Source organism: Delphinapterus leucas, chromosome 15 (genome assembly GCF_059928025.1).
Source record: "Delphinapterus leucas isolate spDelLeu-1000000601 "Yukka" chromosome 15, BTC_Dleu_Yukka2, whole genome shotgun sequence".
Classification (NCBI taxonomy): domain Eukaryota; kingdom Metazoa; phylum Chordata; class Mammalia; order Artiodactyla; family Monodontidae; genus Delphinapterus; species Delphinapterus leucas.
The window spans coordinates 8,761,168-8,785,911 of record NC_143143.1 but is presented as its reverse complement, the minus strand read 5'-3'; the positions used below and the strand labels follow the sequence as shown (position 1 = coordinate 8,785,911).

Genomic DNA, 24,744 nt, shown 5'->3' with positions numbered 1-24,744 from the left:
TTTAAAATCACCATACTGAGAACTAGGAAAATCTCAACTTGAGTGAGAAGAGACAATCATACAAGATATAAAGAAGAGCCAAACAGACATCTTAGAACTGAAAAATACTATAACATAAAAAAAGAAAAGAAAACCACAACTCAGTATATGGCACCATGGCAGAATGGAGACGGCAGAGGGAATCACCAGTGAACTTGAAGATAGAACAATAGAAATTACCCAGTCTGAGTCACAGAGAGAAACTAGACTGATAAAACTGAACAGATCCTCAGGGACTTGTGGGACTAATAATAAAACACATTTATGTCGTCGTGGTCCCAGAAGGAGAAGAGAAAGAGGGTGGGGCTGAAAATGTATTTGGAGAAATAATGGCTGAAGAGTTCCTAAACCTACAGATTCAAGAAGCTGAGTGACTTCTAAACAGGATAAACTCAAAGAAAGCTGCACTGTCTTGTCTCGGTTTAGGTGACTGACGAGGTGGACACTAGCTAGAGGGGAATGTGTGCCAGCTGCAGTGCCCTCAGCAGGCTGCCTTGGGGAGGCACTTTCCCCTGAGTATCTCTCAGGCCCTGGAGGATGAGCTGTTAGGCAAGAGCAGGCTTGGTTTCCCTGAGGAGTTTCCCCTGTCTTAAAGCCACTGAACCATGGACGAGTTTTGTGACTGAGCAGGCCCTGCTCCCGCTGCAGCTGGGGGGTCTGGGCTGCCTGGAGGTGGCAGTGCCTGTTCGCCTGGGCTCTGTGCTTGCTAAAGGGGCCGACTGACTTACTCGCTGGCTTCCTTCCCTCCTGTTGCTGCATCCATGGCCGGCTCGCTGTGATGTCAGTGCCAGCTTGGTTGATCAGTCATTTACTGACCAGAAGTTACGTACAGTGAAGGCAAAGCCACAAATACTTCCTGGAGGATGATTTTACGCCCCGGTGTTGTAAACAGTCCGATGGAGAAAGAGCCCTTCTGTTCTTGCCTCGTTTGCCCTTTCAGAAGCTGGCAAAGCTCCCATCATGCTCTTGGCCTGGGCGACCAGCAATTTGTCCGCCCTGCTCTGCAGGGTGTCGGGCTGCCTGGGGACTGGAGTGGCTGCTTTTGACCTTCAGCATCAGTGGGAACTGGCTAATCAGTGAAATTCAGGAAGAATAGCCCCTGTCTCTCTACCTATCTTATGTATCTATCTATCTATGCCCGTTTCCAACTGTACATTGTCTTTATGATAAAAGTGAAAACCTACGTACAGACCTACTTTGTAATAAAAGATCGAATCAGCCCTGCTCTCTTTGGGGTGGGCGAGACCTACTTGGCTAGTCTTTTGATGTACCCCCTTTTCTGTGCCTAACCTTACAGATGAGGACATGAACGCCTACTGCCAAGTAAGGGATTTGCACAGCTGGAGGCAGAGCTGTGGCAAGAGCCTGGTCTAGTTAAGAACGTACTCTGCTTGCTCACGGCCCTTTTGGGTTGGTTGGTTGGTTTGTTTTCTGTTGCTGACAAATGCCGCTTTGGGCCCCATGAGCTCTGTAGTGTTTGGCGTTCCTCCTTTCCACTAAGTGTAAAAGAATGGATGATTAATGGGCAGAAGGATCACACAGGGCTCCCAGAGGCTTCTGGGAGGGCCTGTGGGGACCTCAGACTGTCTCATGGTCACCCTAGCACACCTGAAATGGAGGGACACTCACCAAGCAGGGTGGTCAAAATTTCCCATCAGAATATTTCACACAGCAGAAGAGTGATTTTATGTCACAGACCGTACCGAGGTGCCTCAAGGCACCATAGCCGGCGCCCAGAGGTGCTCAGGGAGAGTCCACGTCTGTCGCCGTTGGTGCAGCTTGGGGTGATTCTCAGTATCAATGTGGGATCGTCTGCATTCCTTTGATCTTCTACATTCCTTTTGATACTTTGTGTCTTTGCAAAGCTGGGTTTTCAGGGGTTGTTTGGATCCAACTACTCCTAAATGGAACGATTAGGTATTTCTCTTGGCCTAGGGATACCATGAAAATTTCGCTGAAATGTCAGGGATTCCATGAGCTGAGAAAGTTTGGGAACCTGTGTCCTGGAGGATTGCCACACAGGCACACTCCCAGTCCCGAAGTTCTTTTCAATCTGCAGGCTTCACATAGTGGCTCATGCAAATTTTACATTCTGTGTGTTGTAGTGAATTCACTGACTCCATTCATTCCACGGGGAGTTATGGAGCACTAGATTATGTGCCAAGCGCTGTGCCGGGAAAGTGTGACGCCCGGAAGTGACGGTTGAGCCGAGGTCTGAAGACTGAATAGGAAGCAAGTAGAGGGGGAGCATGCCAGGCACATGTAAAGGCCCTGGGGCAGGGATGCAGTGACGCCTGCTGGAGAGATGGGTAGGCGTGTTTGTGTGCACTTCAGCGTGACGATGATGGTTTAACAGCTTGCTCTTGGCTGCAGCCCCCATGCACGCTGCTCCAATCCTAGTGGGAAGCATAGGGTGAAGGTTTTTCCTCCCAGGTTGACTTCCTTCTTGCCAGCCTGTCAATCCTTCCTTCCCACCATGTGCCAGATACAGAGGTGCCTCTGACACAGATACACGTGTCCACTCAGTCTCCCCACTTAAATGGGTAGTGAGCACAGCCCTCCCCTGGGAAGCTGGCGCTCCTTTCTAGTTTGCCGCTTGGGTGAGCTGCTTACCCCTTGGACCCTCCGACTCCCGGTTGTAGATCAGATGCTCTCCAGGGTCCTTTCCACTGCCCTTCTTCAGCTTTTGTCTGTCTGACCTCAGAGTTAAAGCTGCTGGGGACATTCTCAGGTCTGTGGAGACCTCAGGTCTGAGTGCTGGCGTGTCCAGCATGCTGGTGAGGGCCTGCTGCAGGGGGTCAGTCACGTTGCCTGTGCGCAGTGCCTGGTCATCTCTGCAGTGGGGCAGGAATTCGTGGTGTCCTGATTCTGAGCTCAAAGGGAGAGGCCTGGGATTCTGAAGGAAGCAGCAAGTCAGGTGTTCGAGACAGAGGGAGAGGGGAGAAGAGTGAACGTAGCCTCACAAACTGCACTGTAAGCACGTGTCTGTGTTGTGCTTTCCAGAATCTAAAACCGCTCCATAATTGTATGCCACGCTTTGCCAGCCCAGCTACTCTAGAATCTGATGCTCATTCATTGAACAGTTCTATTCAGTTGCTATACCTGATGCTCATTATCTGCCCTTGTGGGTTGACCCTGTAGTCAGGGAGGTGGCCAGTGGGGAAAACGTATAATATAATGTCAGGTAGTGATCAGGGCTATGAGTGGGGAAGGGCAGGGAGAATGACAAGATACTATAGCGAGGCCAGGTCTCTCTGAGATGGTGACCTCTGAGCGGAGACCTGAATGAAGCAAGGGAGAGAACCCTGCAGGTAACTAGAAGAGAGTCCAGGCAGCCGTATTAACATGTGCAAAGGCCCTGGGGCACGAGCAGGCCCGGAGGCTTGAGGAGTAGTAAGGAGGCCAGCGTGACCGTGAAGTGTGAGGAAAGGGGAGCAGTGAGAATCGGGGTGGGAGTGGTACCCAGGGGCGAGATCGCATGGGACTAATTGACCACATTAAGGACGTTAGATTTTGTGCCGAGTATGATATGAAGTCATCTGAGGGTTTTGATTAGGGAGGTGACAGAGTCTGACTTACTTTTTCAAAGCCTCCCTCTGGCTACTGTGTGGAGAACAGCCTGTTAGGCACCTCTCGCAGGGTCGGGCGTGTGGGAAGGCCGCCATGCAGCTCCCCTTGCTCTGCGCGCCGTCGCTTTAGACGCCTCCCCCAGGGCTGCGCTTTCTCTTCTGATTGCTGTGGTCGACTGGCGCGCGTGTCAAGAAACAGTCATTTCGTTTGGTGGGCATCAGTCACCCCTCGGTAAAGTAAGGGGGCCGGGCGGCCTGAATCAGAAAGGTGGCTGGACAGGGAGCGGGCGGTCGTTGCTGCGATGTGAGGGGCGCCAGCTGGGGGCTGTCCAGAGTCAGCCCCGCCCAGAACCCCCAGGCTTCCAGGCGGGCTCTGAGATCATGTGGGACAGGTCCCCTCCCCTCTGCTTCTCCATGGCAGTAGGCTTGTGGGCCAGATGACAGTGCCACCGCCAGGGTTGGATAGAAAGATGTGACTAACATTGAATAAATATTCAGTGTGTTCATAAGTTAATGCTTAAATATAGACAGTACTCTCTGGGCACCAGAATTAAGATTGTCCTTTAACGTCAGATATCACAAAAGGGTGTAAGCTGAGATGACTCAGGAACTCAGCATGAGGAAAGCCCCTCAGATTAATAACGAAGCCAAGAGCCAGGCTTGAGGGCCGTCCTGAATGGGCTGTTCCTGGCAGGTTGCACAGGTCAGCAGGGCTGATGCCCAGCCCTCGGATGACAGGGTGCTCTGCTGCAGGGCCCACCCTGTGGCTTCCTGGAGGCGGTGACAGCTAAGGGAAGTCAGATGTGAAGTAATCTCTCATTGCCCCAGTTGCAGAGCTGTGACTAAGGCATTCCTGCCCGAGTCTGGAGCCGTGGTTACAGTGAGAGCCACCCACTTGGTGACAGGGCACAATGCCGACTCCAGAGCTGAGCCTGGCCTCGGTGATAAGAGGCAGAAATGCGCTGCTGGGGTTTTAGGTCCTCTCACCTCGGTCTTTGTTGACTCATATCTACATACCTGCCAGGTTTCAGTGGTGGAAGGACCAGTTGAGCACCCTTCAAGGGAGCTAAGTAGGTTGGTGTGCTGGGGTCCCAAGACCACCCCCTGGCTCAGTGATTCACCAGGACTTGCAGAACTCAGAAAAGCTGTTTTACTCTCAGTCACGGTTTATTACTGCAGAGGGAAACAGACTGAAATCAGCAAAAGAAAGACTCCATAGGACAGAGTCTAGCAGGAGCCAGGCAGAAGCTTCCAGTTGTCCTCTGCCCGTGGAGTCACGCAACGGTGCTTGATTCTCCCAGCAGCCACGTGTGGAAGCCCACTTGAGCCTTGGTGTCCAGGTTTTTTATTGGGGGTCAGTCTTGGAGGCATCGGGCGCCCAAGTGCCTAAGCTTACCTCCTCAGTCTCCAGCACCCCAGAGGCGACACCAGTATGATGTGATTCAGAGCCCCAGGTGTTCCCCTAAATCACATCATTAGCATAAGCTATGTGCATGACCCAAGGTCTCAGGTATATGGAGACATCTTATCAGGCGGCACATTCCGTGGCCTCGGGTTATTTCCTTGGAGCCATCCAAGGGCCAGTCCTGAAGACCTTTGGAATGTGCAGGGTTTGGGGCATCCCAGGCCTGCCACACAGCTGGGGAAAGGGTTTGCTGTGAAGCGGCCCCTCTATCTTGTGGAAGCAGTGCCTCTGCTGTGTCCTTGTGGGGCCGGAGAATGCTGGTACAGGGAGTCTGTGGCTTCCGTTCTCTGTGTTCGCAGGGGCCCCGTCCTAGTTCTAGCCGTAGGCTGCACCCAGGTGTGCCCAGGGCTGTGCAGGCACCGTGCAGGCCACGTGCTCTCTTAGTCCTGGTCCAAGGCTGCAGCTGCTGCCCCGAGGCTCTGCTAGTTGCTGCAGCCCTTGGGGCGTGAGCCCCAGACCAAAGCCTTCGGGGGCTTCCCAGCAGGCCTCAGATGGACGCTGCTGATGTCTGTCGTTCTGTCTCCCAACAGTTTCTTGATCAACATGGGAGACTCCAGTGTGGAGGCTGGCGCCACCGCATCTGACACGGTGGCTGAAGAAGTGTCCCTTTTCAGCACGACGGACATGATCATGTTTTCCCTCATTGTGGGTCTCCTGACATACTGGTTCCTCTTCAGGCAGAAGAAAGACGAAGTCCCCGAGTTCACCAAAATTCAGACCACGTAAGTGACTCGCTCAGGATCCCTCTAGAGCACATCTCTGCCATCCCAGCAGTGCCTGGGCAGAAGCGAGCTGGCTGAGAGATGCAGGGTCTCTCGTATCGTGTTGGGCTGCGTCTTGGGTTTTGCCTTATTGATGGACTCTGCTTTGGATCCACCTTCATAATCCCTTATGTTTACACTGCACTTCACAGTGTTCAGGGTCCTTTGATACCTGTTTCTTATTCAGGATTCACAGGAACCATTCTGAGTAGAAGGCACCTTGCACAGACAGGTAACCTGAGGCTCAGGGCATTAAAGGTCATCAGCGTAGGGCAAGGTGTGGGGAAGGGGCACAGAGCTTCCATGCCCCCTCTGGGGTGCCACCCTGCCAGCACCTCCATGTGTTCGGCAACCCCGAAACTCTCCAAACCCCATCCTTTTGGGGTTTTACGAAGGTTTTGTTATGTAGGCATAATTGATTAAACCATTGACCATTGGGGATTAATTCAGCCTCCAGGCCCTCTCCCCTCCCCGGAGGTCAGTAACCCTAGATGAAGGCAGTGACCCTGCCCTCACCGGGCTCTTGTGGGTGACGGTTGTGACGTCACCCAGCACTGGTCCTGCCGCAAGGTAGCTGCTTAGTGTCTGTGTCAGGAAGGATCTCATACCAAGCACTACGCTGGGCGCTACAAGTGTGCAAAGGTGGCCTTTACCTTAAAGAGGCTGAGAAGTCAGGACATTGAAAGATACTTTTGAAAAATGGTTTGTGAAATGCTTTCGCGTGCATGATCTAATCAGGGCCTCTGCGACAGCAGTGCCCACTCGGTGCGGGGGGACAGCCTTATCTCATGATGGAGGGAGAGGCCAGGCAGCCGGGACACACAGGCTCTGGGGACTCCAAGAAGGAATTTCCCCTTGGAGGGATCGGGAAGGTGTGCTGCTGGAGGAGGGCCACACCCCGAGGCTTCGAGGGCTTTGTCAGCAGAGGGCCAGAGGGAAGCTGGGAGGCTGGGCAGGTGAGCAGGGTCCAGCCTGTTCCCTCGGGGCTGGACAGGTCCATTCCTGGTGTGGCAAAGTAGTTTTGCTGAAAAGATATGGCACTCGGGATAAGGGGGCCAGCATCCAGGGCCCAGTTTACAGTAGCCCTGCGTTTCCTTGTCTGTAGGATGGAGGTGTGTCCCCACCCCCATCCCCAAGCGAGGTTGAGCCGCGGGAGAGCATGGGGCCGCCAGCCTCCCCGTCCCCAAGATCTCTGGCCTTGCAAGATGGACTTGAAGCAGAACTCCTGGACTTGTATCTTGTGGATTCTAATTGTTTCTCCTTGCCAGGATGCTGAAGCGATATTTCCCTCTTCATAATCCTAAAATTTTAACCCTATATGTTTAAGTCCGCTTCTCATCCCTTATTATATCATGTTGAATACCCCATGGCCAGGGGTTCTACGTGTACACTGTACAGGGAAACTGTTATAGTGCAGTGGTTAGGTTCTAGGCCCTGACACTGGGTAATGAAGGTTTGAGTCCTGACTCTGCCATGTATTAGCCATATGACATTTGCCCTTAATATGACATTAATCTTTTGAAGTCCGTGTCCTCAACTGTAAATCGGAGATAATAATAGAACTTACCTTGTAGGGTTGTAAAAATTAAACGGCATAAGCTGTCGTAGAGTTCTTTGCCCAGGTCCTGGAGCCCTCCAGTGGTATGTATTTATGGTGCGTGGGCTTCTCATTGCGGTGGCTTCTCTTGCTGCAGAGTACAGGCTCTAGGGCATGCAGGCTTCAGTAGTTGTGGCACGTGGGCTCAGTAGTTGTGGTTCACGAGCTTAGTTGCTCCACAGCACGTGGGATCTTCCTGGACCAGGGATCGAACCCATGTCCCCTGCATTGGCAGGTGGATTCTTAACCACTGCGCCACCAGGGAAGTACCTATTCTCATTACTAATACCATATCCAGTCTTACAAGAGCCCTCCAAGAACACCATTATTACCCCATTTTGCAGAGGAGGAAACTGAGGCACTAGTGATTGAGGAGTTTGCCCAAGGCCACCTAACTCACAAGTAGCAGAGCTGCCTTTTGAACCCAGATCTACAAACTCCACACCCCCTGTTTTCCCTGCTTTGCCATGCTGCCTTCCATCTCTTAAGAGGTAGTTAATATCCCTATTTTCAAAGATGAGAAAACTGAGACTCAGAGTGGTCACTTAGCTGATACATCTGGGCCACCAGCTAGATGGTGGCCGCCACCTCCTGCTAGAAATCCCGCACTGTTGTCCCTGCCCACTTGTACTTTCAGTGAACACAGGTGGTTTTGGCCATGGCACGGTGCCTCCCTTACCCCACCAGGTCAGTGGAGGGTGATTAGTGTGGGGACAGTACGCGCCCAGGGTTGTATCAGGAGTTCTCACCACAACCCCCAGTGGCTTCTAGTTGGTCTTTTAAGGCCTTTTCAGGCCTTCACCACCTGGGATGGTGAGTCCAAACCCTGAGGCATGGATGTTTTTTAAAAACCAAGCCAATGGGAACAATTGTGTCTGAGCAGCAAGCATAGGACACACACCTGCAGCCCCCTGACCCTGGACTTACAGGTGCAGGGGATTCAGAAGGAGTCCCTGTGTTCACAAGTGAACCTCCCAGGCATGCTGGCCTCTGGGGCCCTCACCACCAGGCCAGATTTGGCTTCAGAACCTCAGGAGCCCAGGGAGGGCTTAGAGGGAAGGTCAGTTCTGGAAGGCCTCCTGGGTTTTTTTCATAAACTATTTACTGAAGTACTGAAGTACATAACAGGCAGACATAAAAGTATACAGATCATAAGCACACAGTTTATTTGTCACAAAACGGATAGAATCGTGTAAGAAAGGACCCCTCTTCCCCCTCCAATCCCACCACCCCCAGGTCACCCACTCTCCTGACTCCCCATGACATAGACGAGTGTTGTCTGTGTCCCGGGATGTGTAGCATTTGGCCATTCTTTCTGAGATTTCTCCATGTCGTGTGTTCTCTCGTTCTCACTGTTGCATAGTGTTCTGTTGTGGGAATAAACTGTAATTTATTCATTCCCATCATGATGGCCCTTTAGATTGCTTCCAGCCTGGGGCACTGTTACCAACAGTCCTGCAGGGAACATCCTGGTACATGTGGATGTGGTTCCCGTGTGGATGTGGTTCCCATGTGGACGTAGCTCTGTTGGGTATGTGTTGGATGTGGAGTGGGGGGTCGGAGGGAAGGCTCATGTGCAGATCTGTTAGATATAGCCAGTGTTCCAGCATCCAGTCCCACCCCCAGCATGTGGGGTTTCAGTTGCTGCCCATCCTCACCAACACTTATTTTTGTCAATTAAAAACTTTTAGCCATTCTAGGGAATTCCATGGTGGTCCAGTGTTTAGGACCCCATGCTTTCACTGTCAGGGGCCCAGGTTCGATCCCTGGTCAGGGAACTAAGATCGCACAAGCCGTGCAGTGCAGCCAAAAAAATTTTTTTTTTATTAAAATGAAATGAAATAAAATTTTAGCCATTCTAATGGGCATGTGGTGGTAATTGTTTTAACTGCATTTCTCTTATGTCCAGTGACCTTTTCATATGTTTATTGGCCACTGAGGTATCTTTTGTGATGGTACATTCAAGACTTGGCCCATTTTTTTCCTGTCAGGCTATTGGCCTTCTTGTTGATTTGTTACAGTTCTTTATATATTCTAGATCTGAGTCCCCTGTTAGATATCTATGTTATTGTCAGTATCTTTCTGTAAAGTTGCCTTTTTACTCTCTTCATAGTGTCTTCTTGTGATCAAAAGTTGTTGCCTTAAACTGGCCCAGTTTGTCAACCTTTTGGTTGGCCTTCACCTTTATGGTTAATGCTCTTGTGTTCAGTTTAAGAACTGTTATCTTATGGTCATGAAGCTTTTCTTTTGTATTTTCTTCTAGAAGCTTCACTCTTATAGTTCTTATCCTTAGATCTGCCATCCAGCTGAAATTGATTTTGGTATCAGCAAATTGTCAAGGCGCTTCGAAAATCATTTTTTCCTGTGGTTATCCATCCACTTGACCCAGCACCATTTATTGAAAAGGGTTATTATTTTCTCACTGCACTGAAGCATCCCTGTAGATATAAATCAGGTGACTGTATAGCTGGGGGTTGATTTCTAGACTACTTGTTCTGTTCATCTGTTTTCTGTCCTTTCGCCAATACCACATGTTCTGCTTTCTGTGATTTTACAGTAACTCTTGACTTGGTAACTGGTAGTCTAGGTCCTCCAGCTTTGTTCTTCTCTTTTAAGATTCTCTTGGCTTTTTTGGGGCCCTGGGCATTTCCATATACCTTTTAGAATCAGCTTGTCAAAGTCCACCAAAACAAACAAAAAAACCTTCTGGGATTTTAGTTGAGATTGGGTGGAATCTATAAATTAATTGGCATCTTCCAGTATTGAGCCTTCTAATCAGTGAACATGATTTTATCCCCCCGGGGAGGTCTTTTGAATGGTTTATAGTAGCAATTAAACACTGGTTAAAGAGGAGCAGTTTAGCAGCGCATTCTCTTAATCATGATCATTTTAAAAGTCGCTCTTTCATCTCTCCTCCCACTGGCCCCTCAGCCTTTGCTCAGCTTGTACCTCTGGGCAGAGCACCGGGGCCAGGGCAGCTCCTGATGGAAGGGAGCCCGGGGGGATGGTGGCTCCCAGAGGAGTCTGAAGCTCAGGGAGCCTCTCTGTGGCCCGAGGCGCTTTGTTCGTGCCTGTAATGCAACACCCTTCTGGCTGGGTGGGAATTTGTTTCTATTTCTGTCTTCCGTAATGCAGAGGGAGCATCCCATTCCTGTCTGGGTCCCTGGCTCTGTGCAGGGCCTGTCGGAGTGAAGATACTCAGAGAAAGGCCGTTGAATTAGTAAATGCTAAACCAGCACGTGTGTCTGCCTCTAAGGCAAACTAGCTCACAGTCTGGGTGTGGCTTATGTTAAAAATTTTTTAATTTTTAAATTAGAACATTGAAAACCCTGGCAATTCCACATAAAAGTCACTTATAGCTTCTTTTGGAAAAAAACAAAACAAAACAGAGGACCTGACCCCAACGGAGCCCACCGTGACACTTGCCAGCAGGGGCTGAGGCTGAGCGGGGCCACCCTTCTAGATGGGGCCTGCACCACAGCCTGTGCCCCCCAGCCAGCCCTAGCTGTCCTCCTCGGCTCTGCTCACAGCCCCCCACCCCCCTGCAGTCTGCTTCACTTGCAGCGCCTGAGTGCTTTAAAGAAAAACAAAGCTTTTTATTATAGAACACTGCAAGCAAACACCAAAGCGTGGAGCATAGGAGAGGGAACTCCTGCACCTGTCACCCGGTTTCAACAAGCATCCGCTCCTGGCCAGTCTTGCTTCCTTCCCCTTCCTCACTGTTGCTGGATTATCTTCAAGCAAGCATATAATTTCATAATTAATCCTATAATTCATATGAATTATGAATAAATAAATCATGATTTCATAGGAAATTGGAAATATTTCCTATGAAATTATGTGGAAATATGAACTATGAGAATATTTCAGTCCTCTCAAATGCAGGGACTCCCCTTTTTAAACCTAACACAGAGCTATCGTCCCACCCCGTAAGTTCACAGTACGTCTCAGTATCATTGGATACTCAGCCGGCATTGTTCGTAGCTCCCTGAGTGACTGATCGATTTTTTTTAACCTTTTTTTTTTAAATTCAGGATCTAAACCCACACATTGCAGTTGACTACCGAATCTTTTAAGTCTCTCTTTCGGAGGTCAGGTCTATTGAGGTGTAATTTACATGCAGTAAAATTCACCTTTTTAAAGTGTACAGTTTGCTGCATCCTGACAGGTGTGTGCAGTTGTGTAACCAGTGTTGCAGTCAAGATACAGGACACTCCACACCCCAGAAAGCACCCCCCCACGCACCTCCAAGGTCCCATTGCAGTCGCCACCCCCCAGCCCCACCTCTGGCAACCACCAATCTGATTTTTGTCCCTGTAGTTTTGCCTTTTCCAGACTGTCATGTAAATGGGGTTATGTCATCACAGCCTCTGGTGCCAGGCTGCTTCCCCTTAACATAATGTCAGGTCTCTCTCAGTCCGTGGGCTTCCTTCCATCCCTGTGATTCCCTCGCGGCATTTTCGTTGAAGAACCCAGATCATTTGTTTCCCAAAGTTTCCCACAGTCTAGAATTTTGCTGCCTGCATCCCACTGGGGGTTGCTTCTGAGAAGCCACAAAAGAGCTCATTTTCCTCCGTGACCTTCGTTTGACGGCCTGCTCTTGCCAGAAAGGCCGGGAAAGCCAGGAGTCAAGGCTACCGGCATCATCTCTGTCCATCTTTATCTCCTTTTTCCACACCCAGCTCAGGGCCACTCTTTCTAGAGAGGGGTCCTTGGCTCTGCCGAGCACGACGATAGAAACATCAATGGGTTTTACAGAGAGAAGAGCGCAAGGAAAGGCCCCTGTGGCCGTGGAGGGTGTACAGTGCCCGAAGTGTCCTGCATCCGTGGAAACGGTGAGGCTGTGGGCTCAGGACATTCACGCCGCCCTGCAAGCACAGGCGTGGGTTTTCTGATGCCGCCTGACCACCAAGGGACCTCTCCTGTCCCTTGATGAGACTGGGGTAGTTTTGCCGTTCTAGCCAGTGCCCGAAATCTTGAACGTGGCCTGTCTGGGAAAGTGATGCAGAGCCTAGTGTCATCGGACCTTCTGACCTCTCTGGGCATTACCAGGGCACTCGGTGCTGGTGGCTCCATCTCTGTGGGCCAGACACCAGGGCACAGGGACATGCGGCATCCTCGGGGGCTCACATGCAGTTGGGGCACGTGAGGATGGTACAGTGATGATGCTCGAACAGCCCAGGGCGCCACCAGGGAGGGGTCTATGTCAGGATGGAGGTGCCCCCCGAGCTGAGTCTGGGAGGCTAAGTAGGAAGCTGGGCCAGGGCTGCGTGTGCAGAAGCCCAGGGCAAGGAAGGAAGGGCCTGCTCTGGGAAGGGCGCGTCTTGGTAGAGCCTGGGTGTAAGTCGCCAAGGGAGTCAGGGGTCATGAAGGGAACTGAGATAGAGCAGAGGCCAGAGGATGGATCTACAGGGCCTTGGGGTTTTATCTGACCCTTGTGGGGAGCCGACGGGAGGGCTGGTGCCAGGGCAGCCCTGAGACCAGCCATTCCTGAATGCAATTTGGAGTAGATTGGAGGAAGGTCGTCGGGAGGCGTTGGCGCTGACCAGGGCCCGTGGTACAGACGACAAGCAGGGCACGGAGAGCAGCCGTGCCAGTGGCCCAGAGAGAGGATGTGTGCTGGGGCTTTCTAACACTTTAATTCTTGCATCCCTGTTTTACAAGAGGCAAAGCCGATTCGGGGGGAGGTGAGTAACTTACCCAGGGCTGAGAAGGAATAAGCCCCAGAGCAGGACTTCACGCCCCATGCCGTTGCCGCCACTCTTGCTAGCCCCCCGCCCCGGCCCTGTCGTCACCGCCCCTCCCACCCCACTCTCCTTTCAGGGCCACTTTGTCTGTGACTAGAGCCACGTCATCCCAGTGTCAGAGGCTGTGGCTTTTCCTCTGTCCTGGACAGGCTGGGTGACCCTGAGCAGTTTCTTGGGCCTCGGTCTCTGCACAGTAGCACTAGCCCTACCTGGCACCCAACTGGCCCAAGAGAGGGCAGGCCACCCAGGCCACGGCACGTTGTGGAGTCCCGACAGGCACGGTGGTGAATACGTGTTGAAGGCTGTGTGGGTAGGGGGTCCACCAGGGGAACAGCAGCCCCCTCGAGCCTTGGAGCACCCTAAGTGACAGGGAGGAGGCTCCCTGGGAAGGGCAGTGAAGTGTGAACGGGGCTGCTGTGTCCTGCATCCCGACCGATGGGGTGGCCAGGGGAGGTGCAGCCTTGCTCTGCACGGTGGGAGCAGATGCGAAGCCGCGGGGGCCCTGGGCTTTCACAGGCTTGGAGTTGCTGCTTCAGCCCTGAGCCTCACTCCCCTCCACTATCAAATGGGGTAGAGTCCTTTGCCACTTCACAGGGTGGGGACAATTAAATGAAGTAAAATGAAAAGCATACAGGAGTACTCAGTAAGTCGTAGTTCCTGTTCCCTTTTTTGTCTTTGACCAGTGGCCTCACACCTGCTTCAAGCTCCCATCTGTCCTCACTGCCTTCCGTTGGCACTGGTCCCCGTTCCTGGCCCCATCCGTGGAGAGAGCTGCGGTTTTTTGTTTAAGCTCCAGTGAACCACTTTGTCTTCACCAAAGGCAGCTTTTCCAAACCATTAGCTTTCTGCCACGAGGCTCCGGGCTGGCTCTGCCCCGGTCCAGCCGCCTGCTCAGCTCTCATCCCCTCTCCTGCTGTGCTGCGCTGGGGACCAGAGAACTTGTCGCCACACACTAGGCTCTGGAAGGGAGCCGTTCAAAAGCAACTGCCCTGTGTGTCGCCAAGGGCAGGGGGACGTCTCAGAAGAAATCAGTTCCGCTCTGCAGAAAATTTAAATTTCAGAGTAACCCTTATGAGCCCTGCCTGGGACTGGAAACAAAATGAATCGTGCTGGGCCATCGTGGTTCATCTCTGTCCAAGTGACTCAGTGCTTTTGTCCAGCCTCCCTCTCGCTTCCCCACCCGGCGGGCTGCAGTTGACTTCCAAAGCCTGAACCAGAGACACTCCTGCTCCCAATTTGGGAGCAGAGAGCCCTAATTGGAACCATTTGTGCTCCATTCTGGAGCGTCGTGGTCTCTGGGCTCTGCGCCTGGGTCGGCTGCAGCCTCTCCCGATGGGCCGTTTGTACTTGGATGCCTTCGAAGGGGGCTCCTCACTTGCAAACGTCTCAGCAGCAAATGCGGTGCCCACCTTGCTGGGCATTCCCCGCGCTGCGCGACAGGAGGCCGAGATGTGCTGGTTCCACAGCGCGCTCTGCCCCCAGGTGACTGGACCCAGCATCGTAGGCTCTGTTACCCACAGTTCTTCTGTAGGGAGGGAGGTGGGAACCAGGTCTAATTTAATATGATCCTGAGGCACCCCGGCAGCAGGCTCGCTGCGCTCCCTTTATGGGGAAACGGCCCTGCCCTAGCAACCTGCACCACCGCCTTCCAGTGTCCAGAGGAGCTTTGTTCTGCCTGCACGACTCACTTTTTTTTTTTTTTTTTTTTTTAATGGGAAAGGGGGAGGATGTGGGGAGAAAGGACTCTGATATAAACAGTTACCAAGGAGACCCGAGCCGGGGTTGGAGAGGTTTCCTCCTTCCCTCGGTCCATACAGAAGGAGGAGGGGTGTGTGCCAGACGCAGGGGCTCACGGGAGGTTCCAGCCCAGAGTCCTGGTTCCTCCCTGCTGGAGCCGCCAGACGCAGCAGCTCTCCCAGGCTGCGGGGACCGAGGCAGGCAGGGGCTCAGCAGGGCTTCCGAGAGGACCAGGGTGTCCGGGAGGATGTTCAGTGTCTGCGGGCCAGTCTGCCCGCTGCCAGCACTGGTAGAGAATGGACAGAGCCCGACTCGCTAGCTGCTGGCTCCCCGTCCGTTTCCAGGAGAGCAGCAAGCTTCCTTTTCCCTTCAGTCCAGAGTTGAGAGTAAGAAACCATGGGGTGCGCGTACTCATCTCTGCAGGACGAGCCCATCCTGAGAAGGTCAGTTCCAGACAGTGTCCGGGCAGATGGTGTGGATGCCCGTGGGCACCCCGACTCAGCGTGGATGGAACTTCTTCCCTGGGCAGGGATGCCTGGAGGCACAAGGAGGGCGCTGTGTAGAGTTGACCACAGTCTCGGGGGCAGTCCCAGGGGGCTCACCCAGGCACGGCCACCCTGGCTCCTTCGGTCCTGGTTTGCAGGCTGCATTTCTCTGCTTCCAGAGGAAGGGGTTTAGACCGGAAACCAGAAGGGCCCCCATCACCCACTCCTCGGCCTGTGAAAGATCGGGTTCCGAGTGCAGATCCCGGCATGAAGCTGTCAGGAGGGGTGAAGCCAGCCGAGGGCGCCCATGTGTGGACCTGCTCGGGGCCCGGCAGCCGGGTGTCACGGTGGGCAGCGGCGGAACCCGCCTGGTGTAACCGGTGGGAACGTGGGGAGCTGCTTCGCGCCGGGCAGTGACTAGAGGCACGGACAGTGTCTTCCCCCGCCTCCACGGGTTTCCCTTTTCCCTCATGGGGCTATGGGCATGATCCTCCTTTTCCCCGTGGGCCGAAGCTAATGACGGGACCAGTGCTGCCTTCAGAAGTGCACGCCCTTCTCAGGAGCACCCTTCCCCTGGGGGCGGGGGGCCCTAGCACCTCCTGCCCGCCCTCTGACACCCCCAGTGAGACCTGCGTGGAGGCCCCGCCCCCCGCCCTTGCTGCCGGCCTGGATCGTCCGCCCCGTGCAGCTGCGTGGGCGCCCCCCAGACCTCCTCCCCAGAGCTCAGCTCCCACCCGCTGCTTGGGTCTCATCCAGCAGCCCCTCGGCTGCCGGCTGCCACGGCTTTCCCTCCTGGGAGCCTTTTTCCTCTCTGAGAATAGAGCCCAGCTCTTCCGCGAGGCCTTTCCTGGGTTCTTCGGCCACAGTGCCTGCTCCCTCAGAAACCCTGTGGCATGGCGTCCGCTCCGTCCATTTGGTCTTCGCACACCTCACCCTGTTGAAATCACAGAGTGACCCAGACAGCTTTCTTCTGCCCTCCGTATCCTCGAGAGTTAAACAAGTTCCAGGCGCTGAGCGCGACCATGGGGTGACTGCAGACGCCGAGATGCAGTGTTTTCCATAGAGGAACCTGAGGCCTCAAGAGGCCCGACTTGTCCAGTCACAGGCCCATTTGGTGGCAGAACCAGAATTTGAACCCAAGTCTCTGCTCCTGGTGTGTGGCCCCTCCCCTTCCTCCGTGATAATCCTGGGCTCTTTCTCCAGCCTGGCGATGGGCCCTTGGAAGGTGGAGGCTGCCTCATTTAGTCTCATGCCCTCGGCACCACCCAGTGCACACGTCACCCGGAGATGGAGAAAGGGCAACCGGGCGCTCCCTGGGCGGTGCGGGTCCCTCTGGTCCCTTTCTTCAGCAAGGCCCCAAATCTGCTCAGATGTAGCTTCTGAGGAAACCTCTGCCCTTTGAGATAAGAGAGCTTTTCTACTGACGTCAGACCCTCTCAGGTGGACAGGGGAGCCTCCAAAGGCCTCCAGGCCGCCTCAGCCAACCTTCTGTTGGGCAGAGACTCAGGACTGACCGCCCAAGAAGCCCATAAAACGTCGTGTACTGAGTGCCGGGCACCGTGCTGATTGCAAAGAGTTACACAGATAGCTCCCCCCAGATTGTGAAACCCAGGCCTCAAGTTGAGCAATGAGAATACGCTGAGACAAGTGCCTGGATGGAGTTCCTGAAGACAGTGACAAACAACCTTATGTCTGAGCGGCAGGGAAAGGTGCTCTGGAGAGGAGCTTAGGCCGAGTGTCTTCAGGGATAAGCAGGGGTCGGTGGCAAAGGGTTAGAAGAAGGACACTCTAGGCCACGGCGTGGTGGGTCCAAGGGCACAATGGAACCAGGGAGCAGCGGGCTGGTCATTGTGGCCAGAGCATTTGGAAGGTGGAGGGGGGCGGATTCTGAACCGGTGGGCCCCTTTCTCTTACTTAGAATAGCTTCTCTGATGTGGGTCTCTACCCAGGGTGTAGCTCTTCTAGTCATCCTCACCAGAGCCTTCAAAATTAACCCATCTATATCCACGGCACAGCGTTTCTTAAAATAGCAAGTAATTTGTATCTTCTTAGTACAAAAGCCTTACATTTTCATCGTAAAGAGTGGAGGAGTTGGGAATAGAAAATAGCGAGAAAAAGAAACAAAAAACTCATAATTGCTCAACCTGAGGACAGAACAGCTCTTAACACATCAGCATCTACCCTTCTGTGCCTTGCTTTTACACAAAAATGGGATTGTGTCTCCTGTGTTACTTTGTAGCCTGCCTTTCCCATTTGACGAGAGCATCCGGTGATGCTCTGTGCTGTTCGGTACAGAGCAGCGTGCGTCACAAGGCACGAGGCTGTTCAGCCCCTCCCCTGTCTTCAGACGTCTGGATGTGTATTTGAATATAAAATGTATTTTTAATTATAAAAGTAACAGAAAACAAGAATTTGGAAAATGAGGGAAACCCTCTCACCCGTTATCCTAACACTCCCGTGTCCTCTGTCTTAAGATGCTGGCGTGTTTCTCTTCAGGCCACTTTTCTATGAACAACCCAATCACGTGCATTCCACTTCTAAGGACACAGATTCTGCTTTTCCTAGAAGAGGGCAATTGTGAGGGAAGATGCATTGGTGACCTTGCTGGCTTGTTTCTCGCTTGGCTTTGCGTCGTCTGAATTTCTCCTGGAGCATCTGCTGTGGCCCGTCCACACGTGGAGAACTGGCAACGGTCAAGAAATTGACGAAGAAGAGTTCCATATAAGTGAATATTCCAAAACTCAAGCCTGGCCCCTTTTAGGTGTCAACTGAATGCATTTACTTTGTTTTCATTTTTTTAATTGAGGTGAACCTCACACCCCTTAAAATTCACGGCTTTCACCATTTTACAGTGTATAATTCAGTGGCTTTTAGTACAGTCATCCTGTTGTACAGGCATACCACTGCCTAATTCAAAACCTTTCGTCACCCCAAAGGGAAACACTGTCACTCCCCACCCCCTCCCCCCAGCCCCTGGCACCACTAGTCCACCTCCCGTCACTATGGATTTGCCTATTCCAGACGTTTCCTATAAATGGAAATTGCATTTAGTTTTGACCTGCTTTTTTTCTCATGATTTTTCATCAGAAACATTTGTCTAGGTTGCTGGTATTTAACCATCAGTTTAAATTTACATCTGATTTTATGTTTAGTGGGTAATATATTCTCATGACTCAGAATTCAAAGCTACTCAGTGGTGGAATTCGCGTCATCGTGCGCCTTGCTTCCTTTCCTGATGGTGTGTCTTGGTGAGCACGCCGTGTTAGTGCTCAGACAGACAGACAGACAAGGTTGTAGGTTGTGTTGTAGTTCAGTCTGCACACAGCTAGAGGGTTAGTGAAGACGTGGCCATTCGCGGCTGGGCGCGGGCAGAAGTTGGACATGTGGCCAAGATGCTAGACACAAGACCCCTTTGAAGTGCAGGTTGGAGCTGGGCGTGGGAAGATGGAGCTGGGCATGGGAAGATGGAGCTGGGCGTGGGAAGATGGAGCTGGGTGTGGGAAGATGGAGCTGGGCGTGGGAAGATGGAGCTGGGCGTGGGAAGATGGAGCTGGGCGTGGGAAGATGGGGCCAGGCCTGAGCGCCTCTGCTCATTTGTGCTCCTGCCCTGGCCCTGCTGAGGTTAGGGATGGGCCGGCCCGGGGATGCCGGGATAAATGGGGAGCCGGGGATGGCCTGCTCTGGGTTCCTGTGCAGCTGGGCCCTTGCTGGGTGGGAAAGCCTGGGTGGCCAGCCCCCCGCTGCCTCCCTGCTGCCCCTTGTGGGGCTGTTGCACCAAAGGGACCTCGGGACGGAGGAGGGAGGCTGGAGTGGCCAACCCGGGCACCGGGCCTCACCTTCCCCTGCTGCCTACTGTGATGTTATTTAATGCTAAGACCCTGAAAATAGCATTAGTCCTGCACCTACTAACCTAGTGAAAAGCCCAGCAGGGGCTTAGACATGAAACTTCTGATACCCTTATGTTTACGAAATACCTGTCTGAACAGCTTTGCAGGGGCATCCTTAAAAGAAACCTTCAGGGCTTCCCTGGTGGCGCAGTGGTTGAGAGTCCGCCTGCCGATGCGGGGGACACGGGTTCATGACCCGGTCCGGGAAGGTCCCACATGCCGTGGAGCGGCTGGGCCCGTGAGCCATGGCCACTGAGCCTGCGCGTCCGGAGCCTGTGCTCCGCAGCGGGAGAGGCCACAGCAGTGAGAGGCCCGCGTACTGAAAAAAGAAACCTTCACTTACATAAGTTTTTCCACGGACTCCAGGCCTGTAGCCCTGACAGACATTGCCTCATGCTGTTGTGATGAGAGTGTGTGTGTGTGTGCGCACGCACACGCACGTGCATGCTGGCACTTCACTCTGTTACACCCTACTGTGCACAGGAGGCAGTGGAAAGAGCAAAGAATGTATGTCTTTCGTTCCCCGGGTATGAATGCAGCCTGTGGGGCGTGTACCAGAGAGTGAATTGCTGGGCTGTAGAGTCACAGGAGGTACTGCCAAGCCGCGTTCCAAAGTCACCGTGCCATATCGCCCTCTCCCAGCTGCGTGTAGGAATTCCCATTGCTCCACAACCTCGCTTGTTTGAGATCTTGTCTGTCTTTTCAGTTTTAGCCATTCTTACTGGGTGTATGATAGATCTCACTGTGGTTTTAACTTCCTTTTCTCTGGTATCTAATAACGTCGAGCACCCTTCCCTATGTTCTTTGGCTGTTTAGATGCTCTCTTTAAGAAGGTACCCGTTCAAGCCTTTTGACAATGTTTCTGTCGCAGTATGTGTCTTTTCTGATCGATTTGTAGGGATTTCTTATATTCTCAGCCCTAGTCATCAGTCAGATACGTGTACATTGCAGACACCTTCTCCCGTGCTGGCGCTTGCCTTCCATTCCCTTGATGGTGTCTTTTTAAACAGAAACAACGGTATTTTAGTGTTCAGATTTGTCGCTTGGTTCAGACCGGCCATGTTTCAAACATCTTAAATATTTACCGTCCAGAGGTAAATCACCTTGCTGTCTTAGGCCTGAGAGTCCCTGGGGAGGCTCGCTGGGTTGCTTTAGATGGCTCTGCAGGCCTGGGGCAAGGACAGAGAGAAGGAAAAGGACCAGAAGTGGAGAGGGAGGGGCAGGAGGCCAGAGCTAGGAGGTGGAGAGGCATGCGGGGCAGTGGGGCTGCTCTCTGGAGGGGATGGGGTCCAGTTCAGGGCTTTAGAAGGTGACAGGGTCACAGAGAGGGGAGCAAGTAAAAGTGGCTCCAGGGCAGGGGAGGACTGGGGGGGGGGCGTGTCGTGGGAATCCCAAGGGACTTGCTATTCACGTGGGGCCTTGGTGGGGAACAGGGGTCTGTCAGGTGAGGAACTGGAGTGAGGACGCTCTGGGCGGAGACGGTGGTGTTGACAGAATTCTAAGGACCATCGTGGAGGGCTGGTGTGTGGAGGGGAGTGGCAGGCGAGGCTGGGACAGGTTCTGAAGGGACTTGTGCACCCCTGGTCCTGTGGGTCATGGGAGCCTTGGAAGGTTTCAGAGCGCAGCAGTAGCACGGTCAGAATCTTATTTGGGAAACTCCTGGTTGCCTTGAGGTGGGGACCATTGGCTGTGGATGGTGAGCGGCCGGGGAGTCAGCTTGACCCTTCGTTCTCGTGAACTCATGTACCCGGGTGGGTCAGCCCAGGCCCTGCGAGGTGCTGGATTTGGACTTACCAGACCCCGGAGCCTGGGTCCTGCCTCTTCCAGCCCCGGCACTGGACCAAAGGCGGCTGCTGGCGGGGGCACCACAGAGTGGAGCGGGCGGAGCTGGAAATGCCCCTCACTGCTGCCATGTGCCTCCCGTGCCCAGCAGACACTTTTATTTTTCAGGACCTCCTCTGTCAAAGACAGCACCTTCGTGGAAAAGATGAAGAAGACGGTGAGTTTTCTCTTTGTGCTCGGCCCTGGTGGGTGTGCGGGGGCATCCAGCAGAAGGCCAGCTTCACTGGACGGGAGGAGAAGCGGGCGGGAAGCCGGCTCAACTCCCTGTGTGCGTACTTTCTGGGCTAACCAGAGCCTCGAGGCTGCTCTGCTGTTGCTGGGACAGTTTACTCCGCTTTTTGAGTGTTTACTTCTTGAACAAACCAAACTGTAAGAACAGACCCTCCCTCTGACTCGGATGCCGCCCCATCTCCTCCCTCCCAGACCAGGCTGTGTCCGTGAGCATATGTAAACCTCACATAGCTGTGATCCTAGCACAGCTACAATTTTATCTGTTTGATTTTTGTTTATTTAAGCGTTGAATTTTATGACCAGGTGCTTCATTCACATGGTTAAAATCCAAAACATAAACTATTTAGTGGAAAGCTCTCCTATCCCTGTCACCCATCACTGTCCTTAGTATTTTATAGATCCTTCTAGAGCTTTTTTATGCACATATAATAAAAACAAATACAGACTTATACTTTTTAAACGCAAAAGGTGGCATATTACGTACACTGCTATAGACCTTCATTTTTTTCCCACTTAATGGTATGTCTTGGAGCTCCTTTCACAGCAATTCAAAGATACCTCCCGCATTCTTTATTATAGTTGCGTGATGATTCCATGTGTGGCCACAAGTACTATAATTTGTTTTAATACTGCCGTGTTGATGGGCGCTTGGAATATTTCTAATCTTTAGCTCTTACAGACAGTGCTGCTGTGACTGTGTAGATCAGTTTGCATATTTGAAAATACAGTAAAATCCCAGAAGTGGAATTTTTGGATCAAAAGATATATGCAGGGCTTCCCTGGTGGCGCAGTGGTTGAGAGTCCGCCTGCCGATGCAGGGGACGCGGGTTCGTGCCCCGGTCCAGGAAAGTCCCACATACCGCGGAGCAGCCGGGCCCGTGAGCCATGGCCGGTGAGCCTGCGCGTCCGGAGCCTGTGCTCAGCAACGGGAGAGGCCACAACAGTGAGAGGCCCGCGTACCGCAAAAAAAAAGATATATGCATTTGTGATAGAAACTGCCAGATTGTGCCCCACCCCCGTAGAGGTCACGCCGCGGGGCCGTCACTAGCGGTGTGAGAACACCTGCTCCCCAAGCCTTGCCAACAGAGTCTGCTATCAAAGTTTGGGATTTTGCCAGTTTTCTAGGTTACAAAAAAGATATTTCTGTGGAGTTCTAATTTGCATTTTTCCTATGAATGAGTTTAAGCAAATTTTCATGTTATGCTGGCATTTCTTTTCTCTTTTTTTACAGATTCTTTGTTCAAATCTTTTGCCCACTTTTCTGTTGGGATTGATCTTCCTCAAGGAACTCCTTAAACTTATTAGGGTGATTAACCCCTCGTCCGTGATATGAGTTAAAAATATTTTTCCCAGCTAACAGTTTGTGTATCATTAGGCTTATTGTGTGTTTACTTGTTCGTTTCGCCTGTTAAAGTTCTTTAGTCCATTTAACTATTCTCTGACTTCTGGACTTTGAGTCATCATTTGAAAGGCTTCCCCCCTCTAAAGAGATAAAGGAATTCTTCCATATTTTTTTCTAGTATTTTTATGATTTTGTTTTCCATATTTAAAATTCAGTCTGTTGGGAATTTATCCTGGTGTAAGATGTAAGGTATGGGTCCAACAATTTTTTACACAGCTCTCTAAATTCCGTGTAATAAAGTCCATCTTTTCCCCACTAGTTTTATCATAAATGTAATTCCCATGGGTATTTGAGTGTAGTTCTGTATTTTCCTGTTCTGGTACTTTGACCTAGCTCTCTGTGTATAAGCAATATCGTACTGTTTAATTATTATAACACTGTTGTATAATTATTATAACTTGTTTTAATATCTGTAGCACTAGGCACTTCCTCCCTCCCCATCACTCTTATTTTTCAGTTTTCCTGGCTATTACTTCATACGTATTCATTCATTTTAGGTAACAGTTTTATTGAGATATAATTCCTATTCCATACAGTTCTCCAATTTAAAGTTTATTTTAAAAAATAAATATACCAAAAATCACATCAGTGATTTTTAGTATATTCCCAGTTGTACAAACTATACCACAATCCATTTTAGGACATTTCCATCATCCCCAAAAGAAACCCTATGCCCATAAGTAGTCACTCCCCTTTCCCCCACCCTGAGCCCTAAGCAACAATTCATCTACTTTTTATCTCTATAGAGTTGCCTATATGGCAACTGGACATTTCATGTAAGTGGAATCATACAGTATATGGCCTTTTGTGGCATCTTTCACTTAGCGTAATGTCTTCAAGGTTCATCCATGCTATAGCATGTGTCAGCACTTCATTCCTTTTATTGCCAGATGATGTTCCAGTGGATGGATTCGCACTTATTTTTCCACAGGATTTTTAGGATCAAATTGTTGATGAAAAAAGAGCTGTTCAAGTTTTTATTAGGATCATGTTACATTTCTGTACTGATAGAGGGAGAGCTGACATCTGGTACGTTGAGTTTTCCTGTGCAAAATCAGAGTGCCTTTCCATTTGGTTGAGTCCTTTGTCACTCGGTAGCTTCTCACATGTTTCTTGTATGGCTTATTTCTAGGTACTTTATATATTTTGATGCTACCATAAATATTTAGCTACTGTTTTATATCCTGTTTTGTTCCCTTGTCATCATAAGCATTATTTTAAAATACCTTTTTAAATGATTTGTAGAAAATTCAGGAAATGTAAAAGGTATGAGAACACTTTACAGCAATTGTAGTCCCTCCGTTTTATTTTGTCATTTGTACCTGTCAGTTAGGGCTCTGTGCCAGGCCAGAGACCCCTCCAGGCGTTTTGGGCACTGGAAGGCTGCCGCAGAGAAACCTCATGTCTATAGAAAGGGACCGGGGAGGTGGCCTGTGCCTTGCTTCCACCTTCCAGATCTTGTAAAGCACATCCAGTTGGCTGGACCTAATTTGCTGCATCCCTGGCTGGAGGGAGTCTGGGGGATGGAGTTCCAGCTTTTCCAGAGCTGCTGCAGTGGGCACAGTAGGAGGAGGGTGGGATGAAGAGCCTGTGAGCCAATCTATATGGTACCTTTCCCCATTGTCTAGATTTTTATAAAGCATATGCATTACTTTTGTAAACATCCAGAAAAACTCACCCATGATTCCCCATTTAGAGACTCTTGGTATATTTCACGCCATTCTTTTTCCCTGTGCATTTATATGTATAAACACACACATATATGTGGAGTGGATATGTAACAAAATTGGATTATGCTATACACAGTCTTTGATCACTTTTTTTTTTCACTGAACGTCATTTCTGCATTTTTACACGTCCTTTAAAAATATGCCCACAGTGTGATTTTGAGCAGCTTGTGTGTGTAGCATTATCTTGATGGCTCCAGCTGAAGTCAGCTAGGTGGCCTCTGACCCCATCCGCTGCAGTGGCTGTGGCAGTGA

At 51.5% G+C, this 24,744-nt stretch overlaps 1 protein-coding gene across 3 annotated transcripts in view; it reads left to right on the top strand.

Moving 5' to 3' along the window:
• The window catches only part of POR (cytochrome p450 oxidoreductase), a 58,430-nt gene that overhangs the window by 24,800 nt on the left and 8,886 nt on the right, over positions 1-24,744 (top strand). For all 3 annotated transcript variants that reach the window (XM_022588034.3, XM_022588033.3, XM_089895758.1), the window contains 2 exons: positions 5,604-5,795; positions 21,238-21,286. In XM_022588034.3, coding sequence (XP_022443742.2) covers positions 5,617-5,795; positions 21,238-21,286 — 228 coding nt within the window. In that variant the 5' untranslated portion in view covers positions 5,604-5,616. Of the gene's footprint in view, positions 1-5,603; positions 5,796-21,237; positions 21,287-24,744 lie in introns of those variants that run through there.